A 24,785-nucleotide genomic window follows, 5' to 3' on the forward strand; every position below is an offset into this window, starting at 1 on the left:
GACACACAGACAGGGTTTGTGATTGGTTGCAGTCAGACGCTGTCACACAGACTGGGGGCGCGTCTGACTGCAACCAATCACATACACAGGGACTGCCGGTGGGCGTAGGAAGCAATGAATATGTATGAGGCTAATAAGCGGCACCAAAAGAAGAGTGAGCGGCCTGGAAGCAGTGATAGCCGCGCTGGAAACACGATAAGTATAGCGCACTTGCTTTATTTTTATTTTTCCTTCATTTTTTTTTTTTAATTTCCCAAGTTTCTGGGCCCCTATAATTTTCCGGAGTTCCCTGAGAACATCGGGCCCAGGCCTGGCCCCCATATACTTTTGAAACAGTACTCTATACTATATATATATATATATATATATATATATATATATATATATATATATATAATATATACATATACTTTTGAAGTGCAGATGTCGTCTTTCACAGTCAGGGTGCGTCCATCACTATTCATGAGACAACAATGAAGATCTGACCCTGTGTTACAATGTACAGTGTCAGTGTGCAGCTTGTATTACAGTGTAAATTTGGTGTCCTCTAAATAACTCAGCACACAGTCTTTAATCTAAAATACACTGGCAACAAAAGTAGGTACACCCCTAAGTGAAAATAGCGAAATTGTACCCAATTAGCCATTTTACCTCATTTGTCAAGTGACTCATTAGTGTTACATGATCTCAGGTGTGAATAGGGAGCAGGTGTGTTACATTTGGTGTTATCACTGACACCTCATGGCAAAGAATTCTCTGAGGATCAGAAAAAAAGAATTGTTGCTCTATACAAAGATGACCTAGGCTATAAGAAGATTGTCAACACCCTAACACTAAGCTGCAGCACCGTGGCCAAGACCATACAACAGTTTAACAAGACAGGTTCCACTCAGAACAGGCCTCACTATGGTCGACCAGAGAAGTTGAATGCACGTGCTCAGCATCATATCCAGAGGTTGTCTTTTTAGAATAGACATCCACCTGTCAGTGCACAGACCATACGCTGCACACTGCATCATATTGATTTACATGGCTGCTGTCCCAGAAGGAAGCCTCTTCTAAAGTTGACACACAAGAAAGCCCTCAAACTGTTTGCTGAAGACAAGCAGACTAAGGATTACTTGAACCATGTCCTGTGGTCTGATTAGACCAAGATAAACTTATTTTGTTCAGATGGTGTGATAATGACCCCAAACACACCTCTAAGACGACCACTGACTTGCTAAAGAAATTGAGGGTAAAGGTGCTTGACTGGCCAAGCATCTCCAGCCCTAAATCCTATTATGCATCTGTGGAGCATCTGCAAAGAGAAGGTGGTGGAGGAGCACAAGGTCTCTAACATCCACCAGCACCGTGATGTCATCATGGAGGATGGAAGATGGAGGATACGTCCTTTGCAAAGTTTAATCTGCCCAATTCCAGCCTTGATGAAGCATCCCCAGATCATCATCGATCCTCCACCAAATTTCACAGTGGGTGCAAGACACTGTGACTAGTACGCCTCTCCAGGTTTCCATCTAACCATTAGACAACCAGGTGTTCGGATAAGCTGAAAATTAGACTCATTAGAGTAGATTACCTTACTCCAGTCCTCTATGGTCCAATTGGGCAGATTAAACTTTGTAAAGGACATATGAATCAAGCCACATACAAGGTTATCCTGGAAAAAACAGTTGCTTCCTTCTGCTCAGGCAATGTTCCCCAATTCTGAGGACTGTTTTTTCCAGCAGGACAATGCGCCATGCCACACAGCTAGGTCAATCAATGTGTGGATGAAGGACCACCACATCAAAACCCTGTCATGGCCACTGCCAGCCCAATCTCCAGACCTGAACCCCACTGAAAACCTCTGGAATGTAATCAAGAGGAAGATGGATAGTCACAAGCCATCAAATAAAGAAGAACTGCTTACATTTTTGCACCAGGAGTGGCAGAAGGTCACGCAAAAGCAGTGTCAAAGACTGGTGGAAAGCAGCCAAGACGCATGAAAGCTTGGATTAAAAATCACGGTTATTCCACAAAATACTGATTTCTGAACTCTTCCTGAGGCAAGACATTATTAGTATTGTCGTTTCTAAATGATTATGAACTTGTTTTCTTTGCATTATTTGAGGTCTAAAAGCAATGCATTGTTTTGTTATTTTGACCATTTCTCATTTTCCGAAAATAAATATAACAAATTTTGCTTGAAAATTCGGAGACGTTGTCAGTAGTTTATAGAATAAGAGAACAATTTACATTTTACTCAAAAATATACCTATAAAGAGACAAATCTGAAAAACTGACTATTTTGCAGTGATCTCTTAACTTTTGCCAGAGCTGTATATATACACACATAATATATATATATTATATATATATACTGTATATACACACACACACACACACAGATTTTATATATATATATATATATATATATATATATATACAGTACAGACCAAAAGTTTGGACACACCTTCTCATTCATAGAGTTTTCTTTATTTTTAAGACTCTGAAAAATGTAGATTCACATTGAAGGCATCAAACCTATGAATTAAAACATGTGGAATGAAATACTTAAAAGAGTGTGAAACAACTGAAAATATGTCTTATATTCCAGGTTCTTCAGAGTAGCCACCTTTTGCTTTCATTACTGCTTTGCACACTCTTGGCATTCTCTTGATGAGCTTCAAGAGGTAGTCACCGGAAATGGTTTTCCAACAGTCTTGAAGGCGTTCCTAGAGATGCTTAGCACTTGTTGGCCCTTTTGCCTTCACTCTGCGGTCCAGCTCACCCCAAACCATCTCGATTGGGTTCAGGTCTGGTGACTGTGGGGACCAGGTCATCTGGCGTAGCACCCCATCACTCTCTTTTTTAGTCAAATAGCCTTTACACAGCCTGGAGGTGTGTTTGGGGTCATTGTCCTGATGAAAAATAAATGGTGGTCCAACTAAACGCAAACCAGATGGAATAGCACGCTGCTGCAAGATGCTGTGGTAGGCATGCTGGTTCTGTATGCCTTCAATTTTGAATAAATCCCCAAAAGTGTCACCAGCAAAGCCCCCCCCCCACACTATCACACCTCCTCCTCCATGCTTCACGGTTGGAACCAGCCATGTAGAGTCCATCCGGTCACCTTTTCTACAAAGACACGGTGGTTGGATCCAAAGATCTCAAATTTGGACTCATCAGACCAAAGCACAGATTTCCACTGGTCTAATGTCCATTCCTTGTGTTCTTTAGCCCAAACAAGTCTCTTCTGCTTGTTACCTGTCCTTAGCAGTGGCTTCCTAGCAGCTATTTTACCATGAAGGCCTGCTGCACAAAGTCTCCTCTTAACAGTTGTTCTAGAGATGAGAAGGTGTGTCCAAACTTTTGGTCTGTACTGATATATATATATATATATATATATATATATATATATAGTACACACACAAGTATGAAATGGTTAGTTGCTCTCATAATGAATGGTTGGACATCTTACTTGTTGTACAGAACCAAGTCAGGACGCCAAATGTCACTGGAGGGTACTCGTACTCTCTGTATACCATTGTATTTTGCTGGGTTCCACTTTAAATTTACATCCACCCATTGCTAAACAAAGAAAATATCACCAAAAATATATATATTATTATTAGTAGTAATAAGAACATATGATTTTTGTATGAGTGATCTAACAAAGAAATGTAATATTTATTATCAGGACAATACTTTTATTCCTATATTACGGATCCTGTATATAGGGTGTCTGTTTTTCTGACTTGATAAATTATTATATATACCTGAAGCCACCACTAGGAGGTGCTAGCTGCATTTGTGATCAGCGCTTAGTTTGTTGTTGCAGTGAGCCCCCTCTAGTGGAGAAATTGGGTATGACCTATGACAAAGAATTAACAATTAACATGCATTAAATAATGATCAGATAATTGATGTTCCCTGCCATAATGGTACATAAGGTAGTGCATGTATGATTGTCACATTTTTTATTATCAGCAAACAACAAACTAAAGCTTTACCTTATTTAGGTAGTAATATCTAATATCTGAATATTAATGTATAGCGGTTTGCATTCACATGATCGGCTATGAGGATAACAATGTCCATACTGAGTTTATTAATAGCTTTATACTCCGTGTTTCCACATCTAGAATTTGCCTGCTTTGACCCTCTGCCATTTCTTATCTCCACCGATATAAAGAGAAGCATTGAGAAGAGGTACGAACGTTTCCCACCATGTCTAATCTTCTGGTATGAGCTCTGCAGACAAGAAGTAGACTCAAGGATGAGTACAATGCCATGCATTCATCATGGATAGACTGAGAGTCATTGCCTAGAAATGGTGGCCACAGAATGAGACAATGATAGGGGCACCGTGGTCTAATGTGTGGTATTATATCATGAATCATTATACCCAAAATACACGCTTACAGAAAACTCCCCTTAAAGGGGCTCTCTACTGCTTAACCTCTTCTTCACCCCCCAGCCTATTTACACCTTCCTAACCAGGACATTTTTTTTCCATCCTGACCAGTGTCACGTTATCAGGTAATAACTGTCAAAACTAGAGTTGAGCGGATCGGACATAATCCGGATCCGGCGGATCAGATCGGGTTGCTGCCGAAGTCCAGATCCGATCCGGAATCCGCGGCCATGTAAATGAATGGGGATCCGGGACGAGAGAGAGAGAGGAGAGGGAGAGGAGAGAGAGAGAGAGAGAGGAGAGAAAGAGAGGAGAGAGAGAGAGAGGAGAGAGAGAGGAGAGAGAGAGAGAGGAGAGAGAGAGGAGAGGGAGAGAGAAGAGAGAGAGAGGAGAGAGAGAGAGAGGAGAGAGAGAGGAGAGAGAGAGAGGAGAGAGAGAGAGAGAGGAGAGAGAGAGAGAGGAGAGAAAGAGAGGAGAGAGAGAGAGGAGAGAGAGAGGAGAGAGGAGAGGGAGAGAGAAGAGAGAGAGGAGAGAAAGAGAGGAGAGAGAGAGAGAGAGAGAGAGAGAGAGAGAGAGAAAGAGAGGAGCGAGAGAGAGAGAGAAAGAGAGGAGCGAGAGAGAGAGAGAGGAGAGAGAGAGAGAGGAGAGAGAGAGGAGAGAGAGAGGGAGAGAGAGAGGAGAGAGAGATGAGAGGGAGAGAGAAAAGAGAGAGGAGAGAGAGAGAGGAGAGAGAGAGGAGAGAGAGAGAGAGAGAGAGAGAGAGAGAGAGAGAGAGGAAAAAAAAACCAAAACAGGATCCGGATCGTGCACCCCGAATCCCGGGTACTGGTCGGACTCGGTTCGGCCGCTCAAACCGTGCGGATCCGGATTTTGCGGATCCGGGTCCGCTCAACACTAGTCAAAACACTTAAAAAGTACCCAAAAATGACACCATTCTAAAAACAACACCCCTCAAAGTGCTCAAAAATATATTAAAGACTTCCTGTTCCGGTCCTGGCTGAGGAGGCAGCATAGAGGAGAAGCTCCCGACACCCCTCTGAGAAACCGACGATAAACAGCATACCCGGGCAAGTGAGCGAGCAGAGAGCAGCACGTCTGGTAGCAGGAAGCACACAGCTATGGAGCGGTACTTACTGAGGAGTGCTGGTGGTGGTGAGGGGACCTGCAGGAGTGGAGATCCTGACTGCCGGCGGGGAGAAGAGGAGACTGACATGGCACCTACAAGCCTGATGGAGGAGGAGCCAGAGTCCCCAGTGCAAGATGTGGTAATGGAAGCCAGGAGAGGGAGAAGTGAAGGAGATGAGAGCGGGGGGTCGGGGGAGGATGGAGCAGGAGAGAAATCGCTGCAGGGGATTGCAGAGGGAGAAACACAATGGATAGAGGAAGGGGACATGGAGGAACAAGAAAGAGAGGAGGAGGAGGAGTGCAGCAAGCAAAGAGTGGCCAGAGACGCAGGAGACCGGACTGATCACTTAGACATGCAATATAAGGTGTCTAATCATGATAAATGCCAGCAGAAGCTGCATGTCAGAAACAGTAACATTCCTTCTAAAGCAAACAAGAAACTGCCGGCCACACCATTATCTAAATACTGTAAACAAATGGGGGAGGGTGGAAAATCCCCAGCTCAGAATAAGAGAACTAAGAAACCAGCACCACCTGCAGGCCAAGACAAGCATGCACAAGAGCTCAATGTTGATTATAAAAAATTGGCTGCCGAAGTGACATCACAGCTGTCAAAAGAGATTAAAGTGGCCATTGAAACAGCCATACAAACATCCCTAGCAGCTATGCAAAAGCAGATTAGTGGACATGCATCTAGACTGGCAGAAACAGAGCAGAGAATATCTGACTCAGAGGAGAAAATAATGGCTATGCAAGAGCAAATAGCAGCTCTAGTGAAATCTAACGATTATTTGAGAGATAAAGCGGAAGACTTAGAGAACCGATCGAGGCGAAATAATCTGCGCATTGTGGGGCTGCCAGAATCGGTATCTTTGGGACAGCTGGATAACATATGTGAACAGGAGTTACCTCAGGCCCTGGGCATTAAGGCTAAATTCAGAGTGGAAAGAGCGCACAGAGTGGGACCACTGAGACAACAAGAAGCGAATAGGGGAGAGGATCCAAACCCAAACAGGAAAGCCCCGCTGAGGGCTAGACAAGTGATAGTCAAATATCTTGATTATAAACATAAAGAGGAAATACTGAGGGCCTTTAGAGACAGACAGCGACCATTGCATTACCAAGGCAACAGACTGCTAATTTTCGGCGATTATTCAGCAGAAGTCTCCAGAAAGAGAAAAGAATTCAGCAAAGTATGTTCATTCCTGTATAACAAAAAAGTCAAGTGCCAACTGCTATACCCTGCCACACTGAAAGTCAGAAATCTTAATGGCTCGTTTGCTTATTACAAAGACTTTAAAGAAGCAGAGCGTACTCTCATGGCAGAACAAGATAAGAATCGGGCTGATGGACAAAAAAGAGGAAACAATGGAGAAGGGACCAGCAGAGGAGGATCTCCAAGAGGCCCAGGGAAAGACTCGAGAAGCTTTGAGGAGCAATCGCGGGTGGAGAGTAGAGAGGAAAGGAGATTGAGCCCAAAACAACAAAATAATCCTCGCTCGGAACACAGAGACTAACTGTTGGAAATGGTTCATGATAACTGAACTGAACTAGATATTGCTGGTCCTGTTCTCGCACTCTCTCACTCTCTTGATTTCACTCTCTCATGTTCAGTTTTGCTTTCACGCTTGCTATCAGTTTCACTTTCAGTCTTACTCCTAACGTTCAGTCTCACACTCTCACACTCACTCTCAGTCTCACACTTTTTTTTTTTTTTTTTTTTTTTTTTCTCCCTCCCTCACATATTCAGTCTCATTTTCAGTTTCACGCTTACTTTCAGTTTCACACTCACTCTCATACTCAGTTTCATTTTCAGTCTCACGCTCACTTTCAGTACCTCACGCGCTCTGTCTCACTCTTTTTCTCTCGCATATTCAGTCTCACGCTTACTTTCAGTTCCACTTCCAGATTCACTTTCATTCTTACTTTCACTCGCCTTTGTCCAGGAACGACTTCCAGGCGTAAATGAAGTGGATCTGTCTGCTCTGAGTGCGGGGATGACCACCAGAAAATAGAGCTAAGTTGGACTTGAAGTCCTTATAGAGTTTTTGTCATACTGTACTATTTTTGCCATTATTTAAGGCTTGTTCATGTGACTCATGTGAATCCGGGGCTAGAACGTATACTCTAAGGGGGGTGACTAGGGAGCTCAACAGTTTGGCTAGGAAAAGGGGAAGTCATCAGCATGGCGAAAAGAGCCAAAAATTTCCCAGAAGGGAAAACGTGTTCTACAGTTACTTGTTTATTGTTATATTTGTTATACATACAAGGTGGGGAAAAGATATATCAAGCCTGGGGGGCAAATTCTATACCTGGTAATAATTGTCTCGTCTCTTGTGAGTTCAGGGCCCACAGGGGAGGAAGTAGTAAGAGCAAAATACAAAGGCAAATATGGTACAAATAACTACATGGAATGTGAAAGGTTTGAGATCTCCTAACAAACGAGCAATGATACTAAGACATCTGAAAAGACTAAAAACAGATATTGCATTATTACAGGAAACGCATTTGAGGAAGGAGGACTTTTTCCGCATGAAGAAATACTGGGTGGGTACTGTATATGGGGCAGAGGCACAAGGTAGGAAAGCGGGGACAATGATTCTAATACATAAACAGCTCAGCCATGAAGTAGTGACACACGAGGCAGACGACCAGGGACGGTGGCAGCATTTAACAATCATTAGTCCAGCGGGTAAATTAAGTATCTATAATGTTTACGGTCCAAACTCCCAACAGAGCATATTTCATGATGGCATAAAGGCCAGCATACTAGCAGATGGGGAGACCAACATCATAGTAGGAGGTGATTTTAACACAGTTCCAGACTCAGCTGAAGACAGGAGGAGGGGGAAGGAGAGGACAGGGGATGTGGACAGAAGGCCGGACCATAGGGATGTGACATTAGAAGACGTGGGTTTGAAGGACATCTGGAGATTAGCTCACCCGCATGATAGAGAATATACACACTTCTCGCATCCTCATGATAGCTGGTCGCGTATTGATCAATTTTGGATTTCTCAAGGCCTAGTTAATCGGGCACAAGAATGTGTGATAGAAAACATGGTGATATCTGATCATAGTCCGTTGAGATTGGGTATCAGAGAGAAGTTCAAGAGAGGTACAGATATCATATGGAGATTTCCATCATTTCTTCTCAGACAAGATAATTTCCACAGGGTATTACGAGAGTGGTGGGGAGAATTCACAGAGGAAAACAAGGAACACAAAGGGAACCCAGTGCTATACTGGGACACGGCAAAAGCGGTCTTGAGGGGTCGCCTGATTGGATATGCGGCCATGATCAAAAGGAAGACCAATGAGAATTATAATGCCCAGAGTGAAGCAGTGCGGGTAGCATACACAAAGTATTTGGCTAATAGATCTCCCACGACGAAAGACAGATGGTTGGAGGCAAAAAGGGGGTTCGACGAATGGGCAAAAAAAAAGGAACAATTATTTTGGTCGCACAGGGAAGCAGAGCTACATAGATTTGGCAACAAGGCGGGGAGGATGCTGGCAAATTTGGCAAGGGGTAGCAGGAAAATGACAGTGATTTCCAAACTAAAAAGAAAGGGGGGGGAGGTGACCACAGATCCTAAGGAAATTAATAAATTGCTGGGACATTTTTATAGAAAACTATATGGGCCAGGAAACAATGACATGACTGACGAGGCAGAGTGGTTAAGACAAGCGCACTTGCCTAGCGTAACAGAGGAAGATCTCAGTGACCTAAATGCAGATATCACAGTTGAGGAGGTGACTAGAACAATCGGGGAGCTTAACACCAACAAGGCACCAGGCCCCGACGGTTTTAACAGCGAGTTTTATAAGGCTATGAGGGATCTGATCTCGCCAGATTTAACTGCGGTATTTAATGCATTTTTGGAAGGAGAGGAAATTCCTAAAAATTCAAACGTAGCATATATCAAATTACTCCCTAAGGGAACTAAAGACCTGGATGATCCCTCTAGTTATAGACCCATATCACTTATAAACCAGGATTTAAAAATAATATCTAAGATTATGGCTAATAGATTGGCCATGATTCTTCCAAGGATCATTACAGAGCATCAGGTAGGGTTTATTAAAGGGAGAAATGCTGTCACTAATATTCGGAAGACAATACTAGTGGTGGATGCGGTGAGATTGGATCAGATAGAGAGGGGGGCAAGACCCGCTCTAGTTACACTCGACGCAGAAAAAGCGTTTGACAATGTAAATTGGAGCTGGCTGGACAAAGTACTAGAGGCCACAGGGATTGTAGGCAAAATGAGGCTTTACATTAGGAATCTTTACGCTAACTCGGGAGCTAGGGTACACACTCCAGGTTTTTTATCAGACGTGTTCCCTTTGATGAAGGGAACAAGACAAGGCTGCCCGCTATCTCCCCTCCTATTCGACTTGGCCATTGAACCATTGTCAAGAATATTGCAGGGCCCGAATAGTTTTAAAGGGATTAAGGTAAGGGGAACTGAAATAAAGACAGCACTTTTTGCCGATGATGTCATACTATATATGGGGGACCCTAGCGTGGATTTGCCACAGACTCTAGCCCTAATTGAAAAATTTGGATTAGTCTCAGGATTCAAATTGAATAAAAAAAAGTGTGAGATCCTGTTCCTAAAAGGGGGGAATGTAAGGGATGGTTGTATATGTGGCATTCCTATAGCACAGACATCACTTAAATATCTGGGAATTCATATAGGAAGAACGGTGGAATCAATTTACGAGATGAATTATGGCCCACTAATTAGGAAAATTATAGCACAACTAAAGGGTTGGAAGGGTCTGCCTCTACCACTACTGGCAAGGTGCCACCTGATAAAAATGATGAGCTTTCCTAGACTGTTGTACCCATTCCAGACGATCCCGATATTGCTAAAACTGAGGGACGTAAATAGGCTCAACTCAGCGTATGCGGATTTTATATGGCGGGGAAGGAAACCTAGAATAAAGTTACGAACATTGATGAAGTCAACGGAGGAAGGAGGTCTTAGTTTCCCGGATGTTCGGGGTTATAACCTGGTGTGTATAATGAGACATGTGTTTGATTGGTTGAGAGGAACAAGCAGGCACTCAGACTATGGCATGGAAGCCAAGTATGCATCACCGTGGGATTTGGCGTCCATTTTACACTCCCCATTGTCCAGGGCGGATGGGCATATAAGGAACTCAATCTTATTCCGAGACACTATGCTAACATGGAAACTGGTAAGAAAGAAATTGGGACTGTCATGGAAAGTATCTAAGTACTTAAATCCCTGGGCATCTCCGAACTTTCCCATGGGACGGGAAAATAAGCTATTTACTAGATGGAAAGAGAAGGGCGTCGAGAGAATGAAGGATGTCATGAATGTGGAGGAGAGAAGGTGGCTGACAGGACGGGAAGTGCTTGACAAGTATGAACTTAGTAGCTCACATATCATCCAGTATGAACAACTGAAGCATGGAGTATTTGTAGATTTGGGGGAGCTTGGAAAGGAATTGAATAAGAGTTTGATTGATGAGCTTATGGAAAGTGATGTAGCAAGTGTAAATGTTTCCAAAATTTACCGAACATTTCGGGGAATGCTTATATCTGGGGAGGATAGCCGTACTCTAACAGCGTGGGGGAAACAATTGAAAGGGCAGGAAGTTGTAGGGGATATATTGAAGGGATGGGTACAGATGCGGAAACATGTTACCAATGAGAGATGGAGAGACACCCAATTTAGAATTTTACACAGGGCTATTATGGGCTTCAACATTCCGGGAAGAGATATGCGGTGTCCTAAATGTCAAAGAGAAAAAACAGATATGCTACATGGACTATGGGAGTGTAAGGAAATTCACAGGTTCTGGAATCAAGTTAGATTATTTGTCCAGGCAACATGGGGAATTTCTGGAAATCTAGAGCTAATGGTGTGGATTTTCCATTCCTTTGAGGGAGGAGTAAGAGGGGGATCGGACATGCCGGGAAAGAAGAAATATACAATAGTACATGACATAGCCATGATAGCCAAACGGTCCATATTAAAGCATTGGATACAAAGGGAAGGACCATCCATAAAAGAGGTCATCGGGGAATTACATAATTTATTGAGGCTGGAGAAAGTGGAAGCGGAAACGGACAAAGACAGGTTGACACCCAAGTTCTTTGGGAAATGGAGAAATTTCATTGAAAGTCAATTTACTCAGGGAGAAATAAATAATCTGATGACACCTTTTATACAATCGGAATGGTACCTTCTGAATGATATCCAGGACAAACTGGGTAAATTGAAAATCACGGAGGTGTGGGTTCCGGAGGAAAGGGAGACGAGACGCTAAGGTAGCCACAAGACGTGCCAGAAAATTTGGAAGCATTCGGGGTTGGCTTAGGGGCTTAATGACTCTAATTGACTTGTATCGCGTCTGTTATTTCTTAGTACTTTTGCCTTGGTTTAATAGAGACCATATTAATCAGATAATCAGTTTAAAATATCAAGTTGGGGCATTGCACCCTATTATGTCACATATTGTCAGACAAATGTTTTTCCTTGCGTAACCTTGAATATCTTGTTATGTTTATAAAAAATTGGAAAATTAATAAAAAGTTTTGGAAAAAAAAAAAAAAATATATTAAAAAATGTTATTTTAGCCCCAAATTTTTCATTTTCTCAATGGTAACAGGAGAAATTGCACCATCCATACAATTTGTTGTTTGATTTCACCTGAGCACGCCGATACCCCATATGTAGTGGAAATCTACTGTTTGGGCGCACAGCAGGGCTTGAAAGGGAAGGAGTGTTACTTGACATTTCTTCAGAGCTATAATCGTTAGCAGACGCCATGTCACGTTTGGAGACCCCCTGATGTGCCTAAACAATGAATCTCCCCCACAAGTGACCCCATTTCGAAAGCTACACTTCTCAAGGAATTCATCTTGGAGTGTAGGGAGTAATTTTAATCCTCAGGTGATTCACGGAATTGTATAATATCGGGCTGTGAAAATAAAAAATTACCATTGTTTCCACTAAAATGTTGCTTTGGCCCCAACATTTTAATTTTAAAAAAGGGTAAGAGGAGAAAATGGACCATACAATTTGTTAAAACATTTCTCCTGAGTTAGCCAATATACCCAAAATGTGGTCAAAAACTACTTTTAAGGCACAGTGCAAAGTGAAGAAGGGAAGGAGCGCCATTCTGGGTTCAGATATAGTTGGAATGGTTTGGGGGTGCCAAATGACATGGGCAGAGCCTCTCAGATACCAGAAAAGGACACCCCTCATAAGTGACCCAATTTTGCAAAGCACAGCCCTCAATTAATTAATCTAGGGGTCCCAAAATGTTATACTATTGGGCGGTGAAGAAAAAATAATTACATTTTGACCACAAAAATATTGCTTTAAATGGAATCTGTCATCAGGTTTTTGCTACCTCATCTGAGAGCAGCATAATGTAGGCAAAGAGATTCTGAATCAGACGATGTATCACTTAGATTACTGGCTGCAGCTGTTCTGGCACAATCAGAATTTTTAGATTCAGTCATGTAGCAGAGCTAAGAGAGCTGTCACTCCCACACTAGGCTTTCTATAGAGATTGTACATTGATTGTGAGGTGTCAATCAGCTTAGGGGTGGGGGTGTGCTGGACAGCATGGCACGAGCCAGCTAGCCACAGCAATGATAAGTGTTCAGCTGCTAAAACGACATAGCAAATAAATGAAATATCGGACTGTGACAACACAGGCATGCCTGAACCTTCTGTCTTAACCCTTACAGCATGCTGGCTAAAACGTACATGGCAAAAACCTGTTGACAGATTCCCTTTAGCCCCAGATTTGCAATTTTCTCTAGGGGAATAGGTAAAAAGGCACCAAAAGTGGCTATACAATTTCTCCTGAACATGTCAATATCCCACATGTGACTGTACAGTCCTGTTTGGCTACATTGCAGGGCTCCTGGCATGGTCTAACAGCCTTACCCTAGCTGACTGACCCAGAGGTCATCATCAAGACCTAAGGTTTCCATGGCAACTACTGGGCCCTTGATTAAACAGCCCATGGTAGTGCGATCACCATTATGTACCTATATGTACTCCTATACGACCATAACATATAGGTATGTCAAATGTCATGAAGGGGTTAAAGGGGCTCAGCACTTTTATTTCTAAAACTTAACCCAGCATGGTGTTAAAAAAAAGGATATTTTCACCTATTAATCCCCTAATGCTCCTCCATAACACTGCCTTCAAGCCTCTTCTTTGGTGGGGACAGGCATGTAACCACTACAGCAAATCCCTAACCGTAGTGATGAACAACACTTCATCCCCACTGCATTCAGAGGCTGCAGCTCCCGTTTGTCATTATGACCGGAACAGGATGTGCAAATCACAACTTACACCGTTTAGAGCTGGGAGTTCATATTACACAAGTGAGGCTTAAGTGGAATTTGTCAGCAGGTTTTTGCTATGTAATCTGAGAACAGCATGATGTAGTGGCTGAGACTCTGATACCAGTGATGTGTTTACATTTGCATGTTATCATTTTAATACAATCCCTGTTTTCTCTGTTGCAGATGTAGTAGATCTATGAATGCTGAGCTCTATATAACCCTGCCCACACTACTGATTGTCAGCTTCCTGTGTACACTGTACATTACTGCTACTAATCAGTAGTTGGGGCAGGCTTATTTGGTTGCACAAAACACCCAGTCCTGTAGTGATAATCTGTTGCTGATAAAACACTGATTTATTGAATCACACAACACAAATCTCTGGAATCAGGCTCTCAGCCCCTACATCTTGGTACTCACAGGTTACATAGCAAAAACCTGCTGGCAGATTCCCTTTAACCTGTAGGAGAAAACTTTCAAAGGCATGGGTCAAATTTATCCTTGGTCGTAATATTCAGGACGCTGATGGGAAATATTTTCAAGTGGCATATTAGATCATGGACACTTTAGTCAGACATGGTCATTCAAGGAGCTTTTGGTCCTGGACAGCTGCCCAGATGCCCATGTTTTAACCTACATAATATTGATACCCAATACAGCTGAACTGATATGTCTATGTGCAAGAAGAAAGCAGCATGTGATGCTACTATCTGGGACAATACATTTTATGATGGATGAGACTTAGGTAGGTCATCAATATGAGATAGGTGGGGGGCTGACACTAATCAGATCAAATCTGCTCCGGTGGGTGTGTCGCGGGCGGGGAGGAGGGTGTCAGCACACTACACTCACCCCTTCTGCTCGGGTCCGGCGGCTGCTGCTCAGTGGTGGCTCGAGCTGTGGGCCGGATCCCGGGGGTACTCGAGCGGCACTCCTCGCCCGTGAGTAAAAGGGGGTTGTTGGGTGTGGGGATAGTTTATTGTCCGTGACGCCACCCACGGTTGTGGTGATTTCACCACCGCTGCTCAATATGGGGATCCCGGGGATGGTGATGCGGAGCAGCCAGGTGTTGCGTTGCCCCTCCGTGGGTAGGGATTGGTGATCCCGGGGCCCGGTGATGAGATGGGAGATGCAGGGCCTGGTGGGCGCAGGGACGCGGGGGCAGCGCTGTGCCTTGCGGCACTGTGGTACTCACTCAGCCTGAGACGTTGACACAGTTTTACGGTAAACCACACGGCTGGAAAGACGGTTCCCACGGACGGCTGCACTTGCTCTCCCAGTAGGTGACGGTGATGTCCCTCTGACCTGCACCTGATGTTTCTAAGTTGGTAGCGATGGGTCCCCACCGGTAACCCACTCCCCGTCTTCAAGCTGGACCGGAGGAGCTCTACTTTGCCCGCAGACGCTGGCCCTGAGGAACTGGTGCCTTGGCGGTGGCGGTGTTCCCCCTTAATGGTTGGACTGTTGCCTTCAATCGGGACTTGGTTGTTGGGGGATCTACGTCCCCTTCACTGACGTATTCGGCAAATTATGGCGACTCCTAGCCTTGCCGGGGTCCGAGAGGCCCCTGCCCTGGTGCTGACTGTCCTTTGCACGCTGCTCCAGACCGCCGGGTCACTACCCGTCCGCAGTCCTTCCAGGAACTCCCGAACAGTCACCCCTCTGGACAGTCACCGTCGTTGCTGACCTTGCTGACCCGGTCCTGCACACAGCTGGACCAACTTCAGGCTTTCCACTCTCTTTCTTTCCTGTCACCACTCTTGCTTTCCTCCTTTACCACTTTACTTCCTTCACTTCACTACCTGTTTACTCCTCCACTTAGCTCCTCACTCAAGCTCCCCCTGAGCTCATCTGCCTGGTTCTTCCCGCCTCCAGAGCTGCGAACTCCTCGGTGGGCGGAGCCAACCACCTGGCCCACCCCCTGGTGTGAATGTCAGCCTCTGGAGGAAGGCAACAAGGATTTTGGTTTAGCTTTGATGTACCTAACTGGGATGTAGGGTATGGTGGTGTGATGACCTGTGACCCCTGGCTTGCCCAGGGCGTCACAGGTGCCGGATATAAGCAATGGGTTTGACACTAAACTATTTGTTGAGCTGCTGTATTCCGTCCCACACTTTCCTTGTATCCACCAGAGCAAATTACAGTGACCCCTACCGATCTCATATTGATGACCTGTCCTGCGTATAAAGTGATCAATTGTTTAATCCCGGACAAGCTCTTTAAAAGTGGGGATCCCAGGATCACAACATTACAGCTTTAAAGGGAACCAATCACCAGGATTTTCATATATAAGCTACAGCCAGTGCTATACTGGCACTATCAGTCTGATTCTATACATACCTGTAGTGGTCAGCTCGGATGTTTAGGTTTTGAAACCCAAGAAAGTAAAGTTTATACAATCGAAGCTGCTTGAGTGACAGCAGCTGAGGAGCAGATAATATCTGGGGGGTATTCCAAGTTATCCCCTTCCCTTGTTAGAATTAGCCTAAGTATTATACAAACGATTCACTTTGTCTCTTGCAGAACCTGTGTGAGGTTATACCCATATGACCAGAAGGGGCGGGGCCTCAGCCTACAGAAAAATGTTGCTTCGTGGTGTCAGCTCTGTTGGCTGAGTCCCTGTCCCTTCTGGTCACATGGGTATGACCTCACACAGGTCCTGCAAGAGACAAAGTGAATCATTTATATAATACTTATGCTAATTCTAACAGGGGGAGGGGATAACTATGAATACCCCCCCAGATATTATCTGATCCTCAGCTGCTGTCACTCAAGAAGCTGATGATTTTATGACCTTTACTTTCTTGGGTTTCAAAACCTAAACATCTGAGCTGACCACTACAGGTATGTATAGACTCCGCCTGATAGTGCCAGTATAGCACTGGCTTTAGGTTATATACAAAAACCCTGGTGATTGGTTCCCTTTAATATTGACAGTTTATCCTAAGAAGAGGTTGTCAATGTATAAGTCTTGGAAAGCCCCTTTAAGTTTTATGTCCCAAAAAAAAGATAGATCTTTAAAAGCACTACAAACCTGTTTAAGGCGAACATTGGAGGCTACAATTTGATTGACTTCATCCTGCAAACACGAGAGATAATAACATCAGGTGATACAAAAAAGGAAAGAAAAAAAGCTCCCGGACTCTTTTTAGAAGATTGTCCACCTACCACACTAATAAGCTGGATGAGCTGTAACCCAACCGTGACCACAACTTTATCACCGAATGTCTCTACCGGACGCACAACTTTATTGTAGTTTTCAAAGAGGTCGTTAAGTAGACGAGTTTCATGTTCATGGGAGAGAACGGCCCCGGCTGTAGAGAAGGGAGACAGATGAAGGAAAATATTACAATCAGAGGGTCCAAGAAACTCCGAAATGTGGAGCTGTTTGCAGGATTCTCACCCTGGAAATCAGATGGTCACTTGTCCCTCAGTAACTAATAGTTGCCTAGTAAGTGAGGTGGGAAAGTCTTATGTATTTCTTGGGGCTAGAGTTTCGCCTGTAAGTGAGAATAAGGCCATGTACATAACGCCTAAAGCTGTAGGTTGACGTGCATTTTGTGTTAGTTCTTTACTTGCCCTTTCCTGTTAGGTTGTTATCAATACGATTTAATTTTTTCACACTGTTGTATCTGTTTGTAGGGAAGTTTAACTGACAACCAACATAAAAATCCTTTTATGTTCCCATAGGGGTTTGTCACCCAACTTTAACGTCTCTAAAGGGGGCTTTACACGCAACAACATCGCTAACGAGGTGTTGTTTGGGTCACGGAATTCGTAACGCACATACGGCTTCGTTAGCGACGCCGTTGCGCGTGAATCACTTGAACGACCGTTAACGTTCAAAATTACTTACCTAATCGTTGATTGTTGACTCGTCGTTCTAATCCCAAATATCGTTGCTGTTGCAGGACGCAGGTTGTTCGTCGTTCCTGCGGCAGCACACATCACTATGTGTGACACCTCAGGAACAAGGAACTACATCGTACAAGCGGCCGCCCGCAGTGAAGAAGAAAGGAGGTGGGTGGGATGTTACGGCCGCTCTTCTCCACCCCTCCACTTCTATTGGGCGGCCGCTTAGTGATGCCGCTGTGACGCTGCACGAACCGCCACCTTAGAAAGGAGGCGGTTCGCCGGCCACAGCGACGTTGCTAGGCAGGTAAGTTCGTGTGATGGGTGTTAGCGATGTTGTGCACCACGGCCAGCGATTTGCTTGTGACGCACAACCGACGGGGGCAAGTGCATTCACCATCGACATCGCTAGCGATGTCGCTGCGTGTCAAGCAGCCTTAAGTCAAATTAGCTGTGCAGATAAATAGAAATGTTATCTATTCTCTTCTTAATTAATCAGATTTAACATTTAGGGGTCTCGGAATGCAAGAAGAGAACTTAAGGTGGGCAATCGGGTTGTCACCCAGCTCTTCTAGAAAGAGCTGAACATATTCTTTAAGGCTGCGTTCACCTGTCTAGTAATCATCTGTTAGAACGGATCCTGCACAGATCCATTGGCAAAAAAGTTTTGCAAACACAACTGTTTTGTCCGTTGTAAAATAACTGATTTCTACAAGATCCATTTATTTTAACATTGGAGTCTATGGAGAACAGACCCATTAACGGATTGCTATTTATCTACCAGTCAAAGGCAAGAAAAATGGTTGGCTAAATAGCAATCAATTAAAGGACCCATATACTCCAATGTTAAAAAAACGGATCCTGCAGAAATCAGTTAACAATCAAAATTGTTGTGTTTGCAGAACTTTTTTGCCAACGGATCTCTGCAGAATCCGTTATAAAGTATGATTACTGGATTACCAATGTTCATCAACTGTTATTTTCCTTCTTATCTGTTCCACTTCTAGCTGGTGAAGGACTGGAGAAGTAGGTTTGTAACCGTAAGATGTAATAATATTTGTGTCCTTCTACAGAGAAGGTAGAGGGAGAGGCTCCTGCTGCAGACAGCTGATTTACAGCCAGACACAGGAAATGAGGAGAAAAAAGGGAAATTGCCAATTCATAGGACACATAGCAGAGACTCCTTTATAAGTTTTTAAACTATATTTGTAATATGAGATCATATAGGATAATAGTGAATGAGAAAATGTAGAGATGCATTTTGTTATATTCAATTTAATTTGTTTGTTTAGTCTTCCTTTACAGTGTTCACTGATACAAGAATTAGGTTACTTAACTGCTGTCATAGGAGTTTATCTGAGATTTTTTTGTCTTAGTGGTAAATCTATATTTCAATTAATGTAATAGTTTGACTCTAATTGATATGTTATATGCACAATCTAGCCACGGATGATAATTCCTTCAAGCTGACTGCATTAATTAATAGATTTATGCACAATATTAAACCTATTGAATTAAATTAAATTAATTGAAAAATCAGTAAATCTTCACCCACCACTGTTTTTGCTTACATTGGGCCAAAGGTTTCAAGTGAGAGGTACAATGGACCAGGAGGCATTATTGTTAGTGCCCTGTTTCCCCGAAAATAAGAGCTACTCCGAAAATAAGCCGTAGTAGGATTTTTGAAGTGTTTTTGACTCTGGTTAAAATATAAGCCCTTCTCCAAAAATAAGCCATAGTTGCGGTTCTATGAGGAAATGTCCAAGCTGCAAAAAAAAAGGTTAATGGATACAGAACTCTTCATCAAAGCAGACATCCTTAAAAGAAAGCAGACATGCCCAAAATAAAGCAGATACCACCCCCACCCAAAAAAACCACACTCAGAGACCCCAATTACAGTTGGAAAGTGCTGATAGTAGATGGGCTCTCACACAGAGATCTCCCTCGCTGCTCCAGCTTCATTGTACTGTAGTTCTCACAAGCAGATCGGGTACTGGTATCAATCCGCGGGAGTTATACTCCTCCTAGTCACCAGGGGGAGCCAATCGCTGTATTACATAGGTGGACCCGACAGCGATGCAGATTTGTATGTGAGAGCCCATTCACTTGCCAACTCTAATTGTTTGGGATCTGATAAGTGCGATTCTTTAATGGGGTACTATAAACTTTTGTAAATCTGGTATGAACCCACCACTCTATGACCTGTTCTGCACCATGAGAACAGCAGATCAGATAAAAAAAAATGTGAATCTGAACCAGTAATAGGATTAACACAAAATGTAGATGCTCCAGAATGTGACATGATCATATTTGAATAAATGTTGACTTTTTGTTCAAGAATAAATGTGGATTGTTGTTCGAGTGAAAATATAAGATATTCCCTGAAAATAAGCCCTAGCCCATTTTTCGGAGCAAAAAATAATATACGACCCTGTTTTATTTTTGGAGGAACACAGTAGTAAGGGTATATTGGTTAATTATCATAGTAAGAACAGGCAATACAATGTATAAAAATAAGAATTTAATATAAAATACATTGGTAAATATTTACAAAAATCTGTTCTGGTTCTGTCACCAAATTTAGAAAACCTTTTTTTTTTGTTGCAAACCCTTGCACTATAATTTCCCAATCATCAAAACAAATAAAAACCATAAACTATTTACATGTTTCTGATTTATCGTAATTTAATTATCATTATGTTGATAACCAAGCAGAATAATCATAGCTGTGGAACACTTAATAAAACTGATATATAAAATATTTCTATAAATATACCCATCAATTAAAAAATGTCTCACGCAGCGGTGATTTGTTCATTTCTGCAGTTGATTGCAACTTTTATCTGTATTCCATACCAATATGACAAGTCCAAGCAAATGTACATGTGCCCCATGACCCTATGAAATAAAATACTACGACCCTCCCAACAAAACATGTTGGAGAACCCTTAGATTCTCCCCAAATTTTGGAAAAATTGCAGAAAACATTTTAGGATATATAATGGAGACTTTCAGGCACTAGTATAAATGACTGAGTTTACATTTATTATTACCAGTTAGAACTATGCTCCCCTCCACATAAATACAAAAGAATACGTATTAACACACCAAGGAAAAAATAGTAATTGTACCTGATAATATGAAGAAAATAACGTGTGCAATAGTAAAGCCCATTTCCTTCTTTTTCTTCCAGCTCTCTTACACTTTGGTTTGATGCCTGGGATGAAATTTTAGATTGTTGAAACTTGTCTGGAGTGTAGGACACTGCCGCTTCCGGTTCCATGGATCGGAATGAGACTACTGGGCTATTATTGCTCTCCACCTGTTTTCGGGGACAGCTGAGCCTCTGGAAGCTTTGAGAAATTATTGGGCAGACGTCTCTGACAACTTATGGATTCAACTAGAATTATCAAAGTTTTACCTCCTCTCATTTATATTCCACCATTATTTTTTTTAAAAAAAAAAGCTATGATTTGTACATTTTTATATGCCTCTTTGAGTCTCTCAGCCCATAGTCTTCTTAAATTTTTTTCCTACTTTAGATAATATCACTTTATGTATGCTATTAAAGCATGTTAAGCTGATTGAGGTGGTACCAAACTTGGAATCTCCTCCTAGCCTCTAAGGGGTACTTTGCACGCTGCGACATTGCTAGCCGATGCTGTGATGCCAAGTGCGATAGTCCCCGCCCCCGTCGCAGATGGGATATCATGGTGATAGCTGGCGTAGCGAACATTATCGCTACGGCAGCTTCACATGCACTCACCTGTCCTGCGACGTTGCTCTGGCCGGCGATCCACCTCCTTATTAAGGGGACGGGTCGTGCGGCGTCACAGCGACGTCACACGACAGGCGGCTAATAGCAGCGGAGGGGTGGAGATGAGCAGGATGTAAACATCCCGCCCACCTTCTTCCTTCCGCATTGCCGGCCGGGATGCAGGTAAGGTGAAGTTCCTCGCTCCTGCAACTTCACACACAGCAATGTGTGCTGCCGCAGGAACGAGGAACAACATCGGGCTGTCGCAGCAAGGTAATTATGTTTTTTGCCGACGCTACACCGATGATACGATTATGATGCTTTTGCGCTCGTTAATCGTATCATCTAGGCTTTACACACTACGATGTCGAGAGCGACGCCGGATGTGCGTCACTTTCGACATGACCCCACCGACATCGCACCTGCGATGTCGTAGTGTGCAAAGTACCCCTAAGGCTGATTTATGGTGTACCTCTCCATGTTCAAGGTTAGAAAGTGTCCATCAATGGTTGTCCAGTAAGCCTCTGATGAAAAAAAAGACAAAAATGTGTATATATACATATATATATATATATATATATATATATATATATATAGTATATACAGTATATATATATATATATATATATATATATATATACTATACAGTGCTGGCCAAAGTATTGGCACCCCTGCAACTCTGTCAGATAATATATATATATATATATATATATATATATATATATATATATATATATATATATGTATATATGTATATATATATATATATCCAAGAAAGCAAAAGCACTACTCCAGATTTTCAAGTGGAAAGGATGGACTTTATATACAGTGTCTCAATCACAATGTTGTTGTTCACAGAAGGAAGATAATAGGTCAAATATGGTCTTTCCCTTAGGTAACATGAAAAAGCTTAGACTCACCTCTGCAGCGGCGATGTTGTGGCATCACGCAAGCCCAACCTTTGGTCAAACGAGTCAATCAACAGGAAGTGACCACTGCGGCTGCTACTCACTTGCTGTTGATTGCTCCTGTGGTGTGATCAGACCATGTCCCTGTACGGTCAGACACGGCCATTACACAGTACACAGCAGGGGCACATATATAAGATTATCTCAGCACACAAACATTTTTTTTAAAGACATCCAATTGTGTAAATGAATATTATTACAAGATTTATTGATTAAAATTAACTTTGTTTGTAGTTCAACCTCTTTAAGTCACTTTTTTATTTATTCATATTCTCTATCCCAAATTCTTCAAAATGGCACATATTGTTCAAGACCTTTGTACAAAATCAAAAATGTTCTAATGTGTAATTTAAAATATTTAATATATAAACTTGGCTTTTATTGATACAAAACATATAAGGCTGACAAAAAAAAACAAAGGTTACGAACATGATTGACAAGATAAAAAGAATAGATGAAATAAGGGGGTGACATAATAATCCTGTACTTAATCCCAATGAAATACCAGAGCACTGATAATAGAATGCACAATAAGTATAGAAACAAGGCAGTGTCCGCAGATACATAATATAATCCCGAAACACCCATTACCTAGCTGTAGAGCCTCACCTTACAGATAATGTGGCAAGTCAATAGAGGGTAGGTTTTCAACTTTTGTTTTTGTCAGCCTTATATGTTTTGTATCAATAAAAGCCAAGTATATACTGTATGTCCCATACTGGTGGCCTCCATATATATATACATATATATATGTATATTTATATATATATATATATATATATATATATATATGGCGCCCCTGAGGCTTTTAGTCGCCACAGGGCATTGCATTTCATTTACAGTGCGATGCTTGGACTCGGGTGATGAAGGAGTTAATCACTGGTGTTGTTTTCTCACTTACAAATCACCTAGCTATGAGTCACCACTTACACAGGACACCAGGCAATCTGAGGTAATCCAGGTTATCAGGGCAACAGCCACTAAGGGTACCGTCACACTTTAGCGACGCAGCAGCGATCCCACCAGCGATCTGACCTGGTCAGGATCGCTGGAGCGTCGCTACATGGTCGCTGGTGAGCTGTCAAACAGGCAGATCTCACCAGCGACCAGTGACCAGCCCCCAGCCAGCAGCGACGTGGAAACGACGCTGCGCTTGCACGGAGCCGGCGTCTGGAAGCTGCGGACACTGGTAACTAAGGTAAATATCGGGTATGGTTACACGATGTTTACCTTAGTTACCAGTGCACATCGCTTAGCGCTGGCTCCCTGCACTCGTAGCCACAGCACACATCGGGTTAATAAGCAAACCTTTGCTTATTTACCCGATGTGTCCTCCGGCTACGTGTGCAGGGAGCCGGCACTGGCAGCGTGAGAGCTGCAGACGCTGGTAACGAAGGTAAATATCGGGTAACCACCTTGGTTACTTGGTTACAGGTGGGGCTCGCTCACCTGTAGAGACCTGGACTATCTGAGCTGCGTTAGCATCAGCCCCGGAGGAGAGCAACATCTCGCAGCGGCGGCTAATCCTTGGCCATGCACCACGGGTGGCGCTGTAAAGCATCCCCAATTCCCATCCAACACTGCTCCTGGAAGAGGAAAAGTCGCAGGAAGGGTCTGCGGCAGAGGAGGTCGAGACCCCAGTCATCGCTGCAACTGGTGACACGCTTCACAGGGACCATTCACTCTCCTTCCATCCCCCTTTACACCTCGCACAAGTCTATTTGTCTTTTACATGTAGACGACGGGGCCACGAAGCCGGGTCAGGACAGTCACAGCAACCCCAAAAAACCACTGGCCCGTTGACGAGTAACCCCTGAGGCCCCGTGGGGCACTATATTTGGTGCTGTGGGCAGGGTCTCGTGCTTGCAACCACAGACTGTGTGCCTTAAAAACTTTCCACCTGGCGGCACAAACCGGATATTGTTGTTGTGTGATTAATGGACTGTACAAGAACTGTTTGCCCACCAATAACCATTTTGGCGCGGGAAAAGAAGGGGTATGCCATCGTGGACAGAACCCAAAAAGAGCACAAAAGCTTGGGTGGAGCCCAGAAAGAGAGGCCCACTGTCAGAGATTTACTGTAACCAAGGACTTGTGACCAAGGTCACAGAGTGATGACCTCATCACCCTGCTGCACGGCCCAGTGGTGACAAGCTGGCGCCCTTCTCTGCTCCACTGACCCTGCCTCTACTCCAGCAAGTGGCTAATTTGCATGCTCCGCCCCTTCACATGCAAATTAATCATGTATAGTAGCCGAAGCTGGACCCTCTGCTGCGACTGTGACTGGGGCCAAGTGAATAGGGGGACCCGGCCTGCCCGGGGATTAATAAA

The 24,785-nt window shown here is 43.3% G+C and overlaps 2 protein-coding genes across 2 annotated transcripts in view; both read right to left on the reverse strand.

Moving 5' to 3' along the window:
* The window catches only part of LOC142246621 (acetylcholine receptor subunit alpha-1-B), a 34,841-nt gene extending 34,169 nt beyond the window's left edge, over positions 1-672 (reverse strand). The window contains exon 1 of the mRNA XM_075319690.1: positions 652-672. Within this exon, the coding sequence (XP_075175805.1) occupies positions 652-672 (21 nt within the window). The remainder of the gene's footprint in view (positions 1-651) is intronic.
* A 2,787-nt stretch (positions 673-3,459) lies between these two features.
* Positions 3,460-21,016, reverse strand: LOC142245881 (acetylcholine receptor subunit alpha-1-B-like). Its single transcript, XM_075318877.1, has 4 exons — positions 20,861-21,016; positions 17,046-17,191; positions 16,912-16,956; positions 3,460-3,573 (listed from the first exon to the last, which is right to left on the reverse strand). Exons 1-4 carry the CDS (start codon positions 20,901-20,903, stop codon positions 3,460-3,462), a joined length of 348 nt encoding a protein of 115 aa, XP_075174992.1. The 5' UTR covers positions 20,904-21,016.
* Positions 21,017-24,785: the final 3,769 nt, after the last annotated feature.

Source organism: Anomaloglossus baeobatrachus, chromosome 7 (genome assembly GCF_048569485.1).
Source record: "Anomaloglossus baeobatrachus isolate aAnoBae1 chromosome 7, aAnoBae1.hap1, whole genome shotgun sequence".
Taxonomy (NCBI): Eukaryota; Metazoa; Chordata; class Amphibia; order Anura; family Aromobatidae; genus Anomaloglossus; species Anomaloglossus baeobatrachus.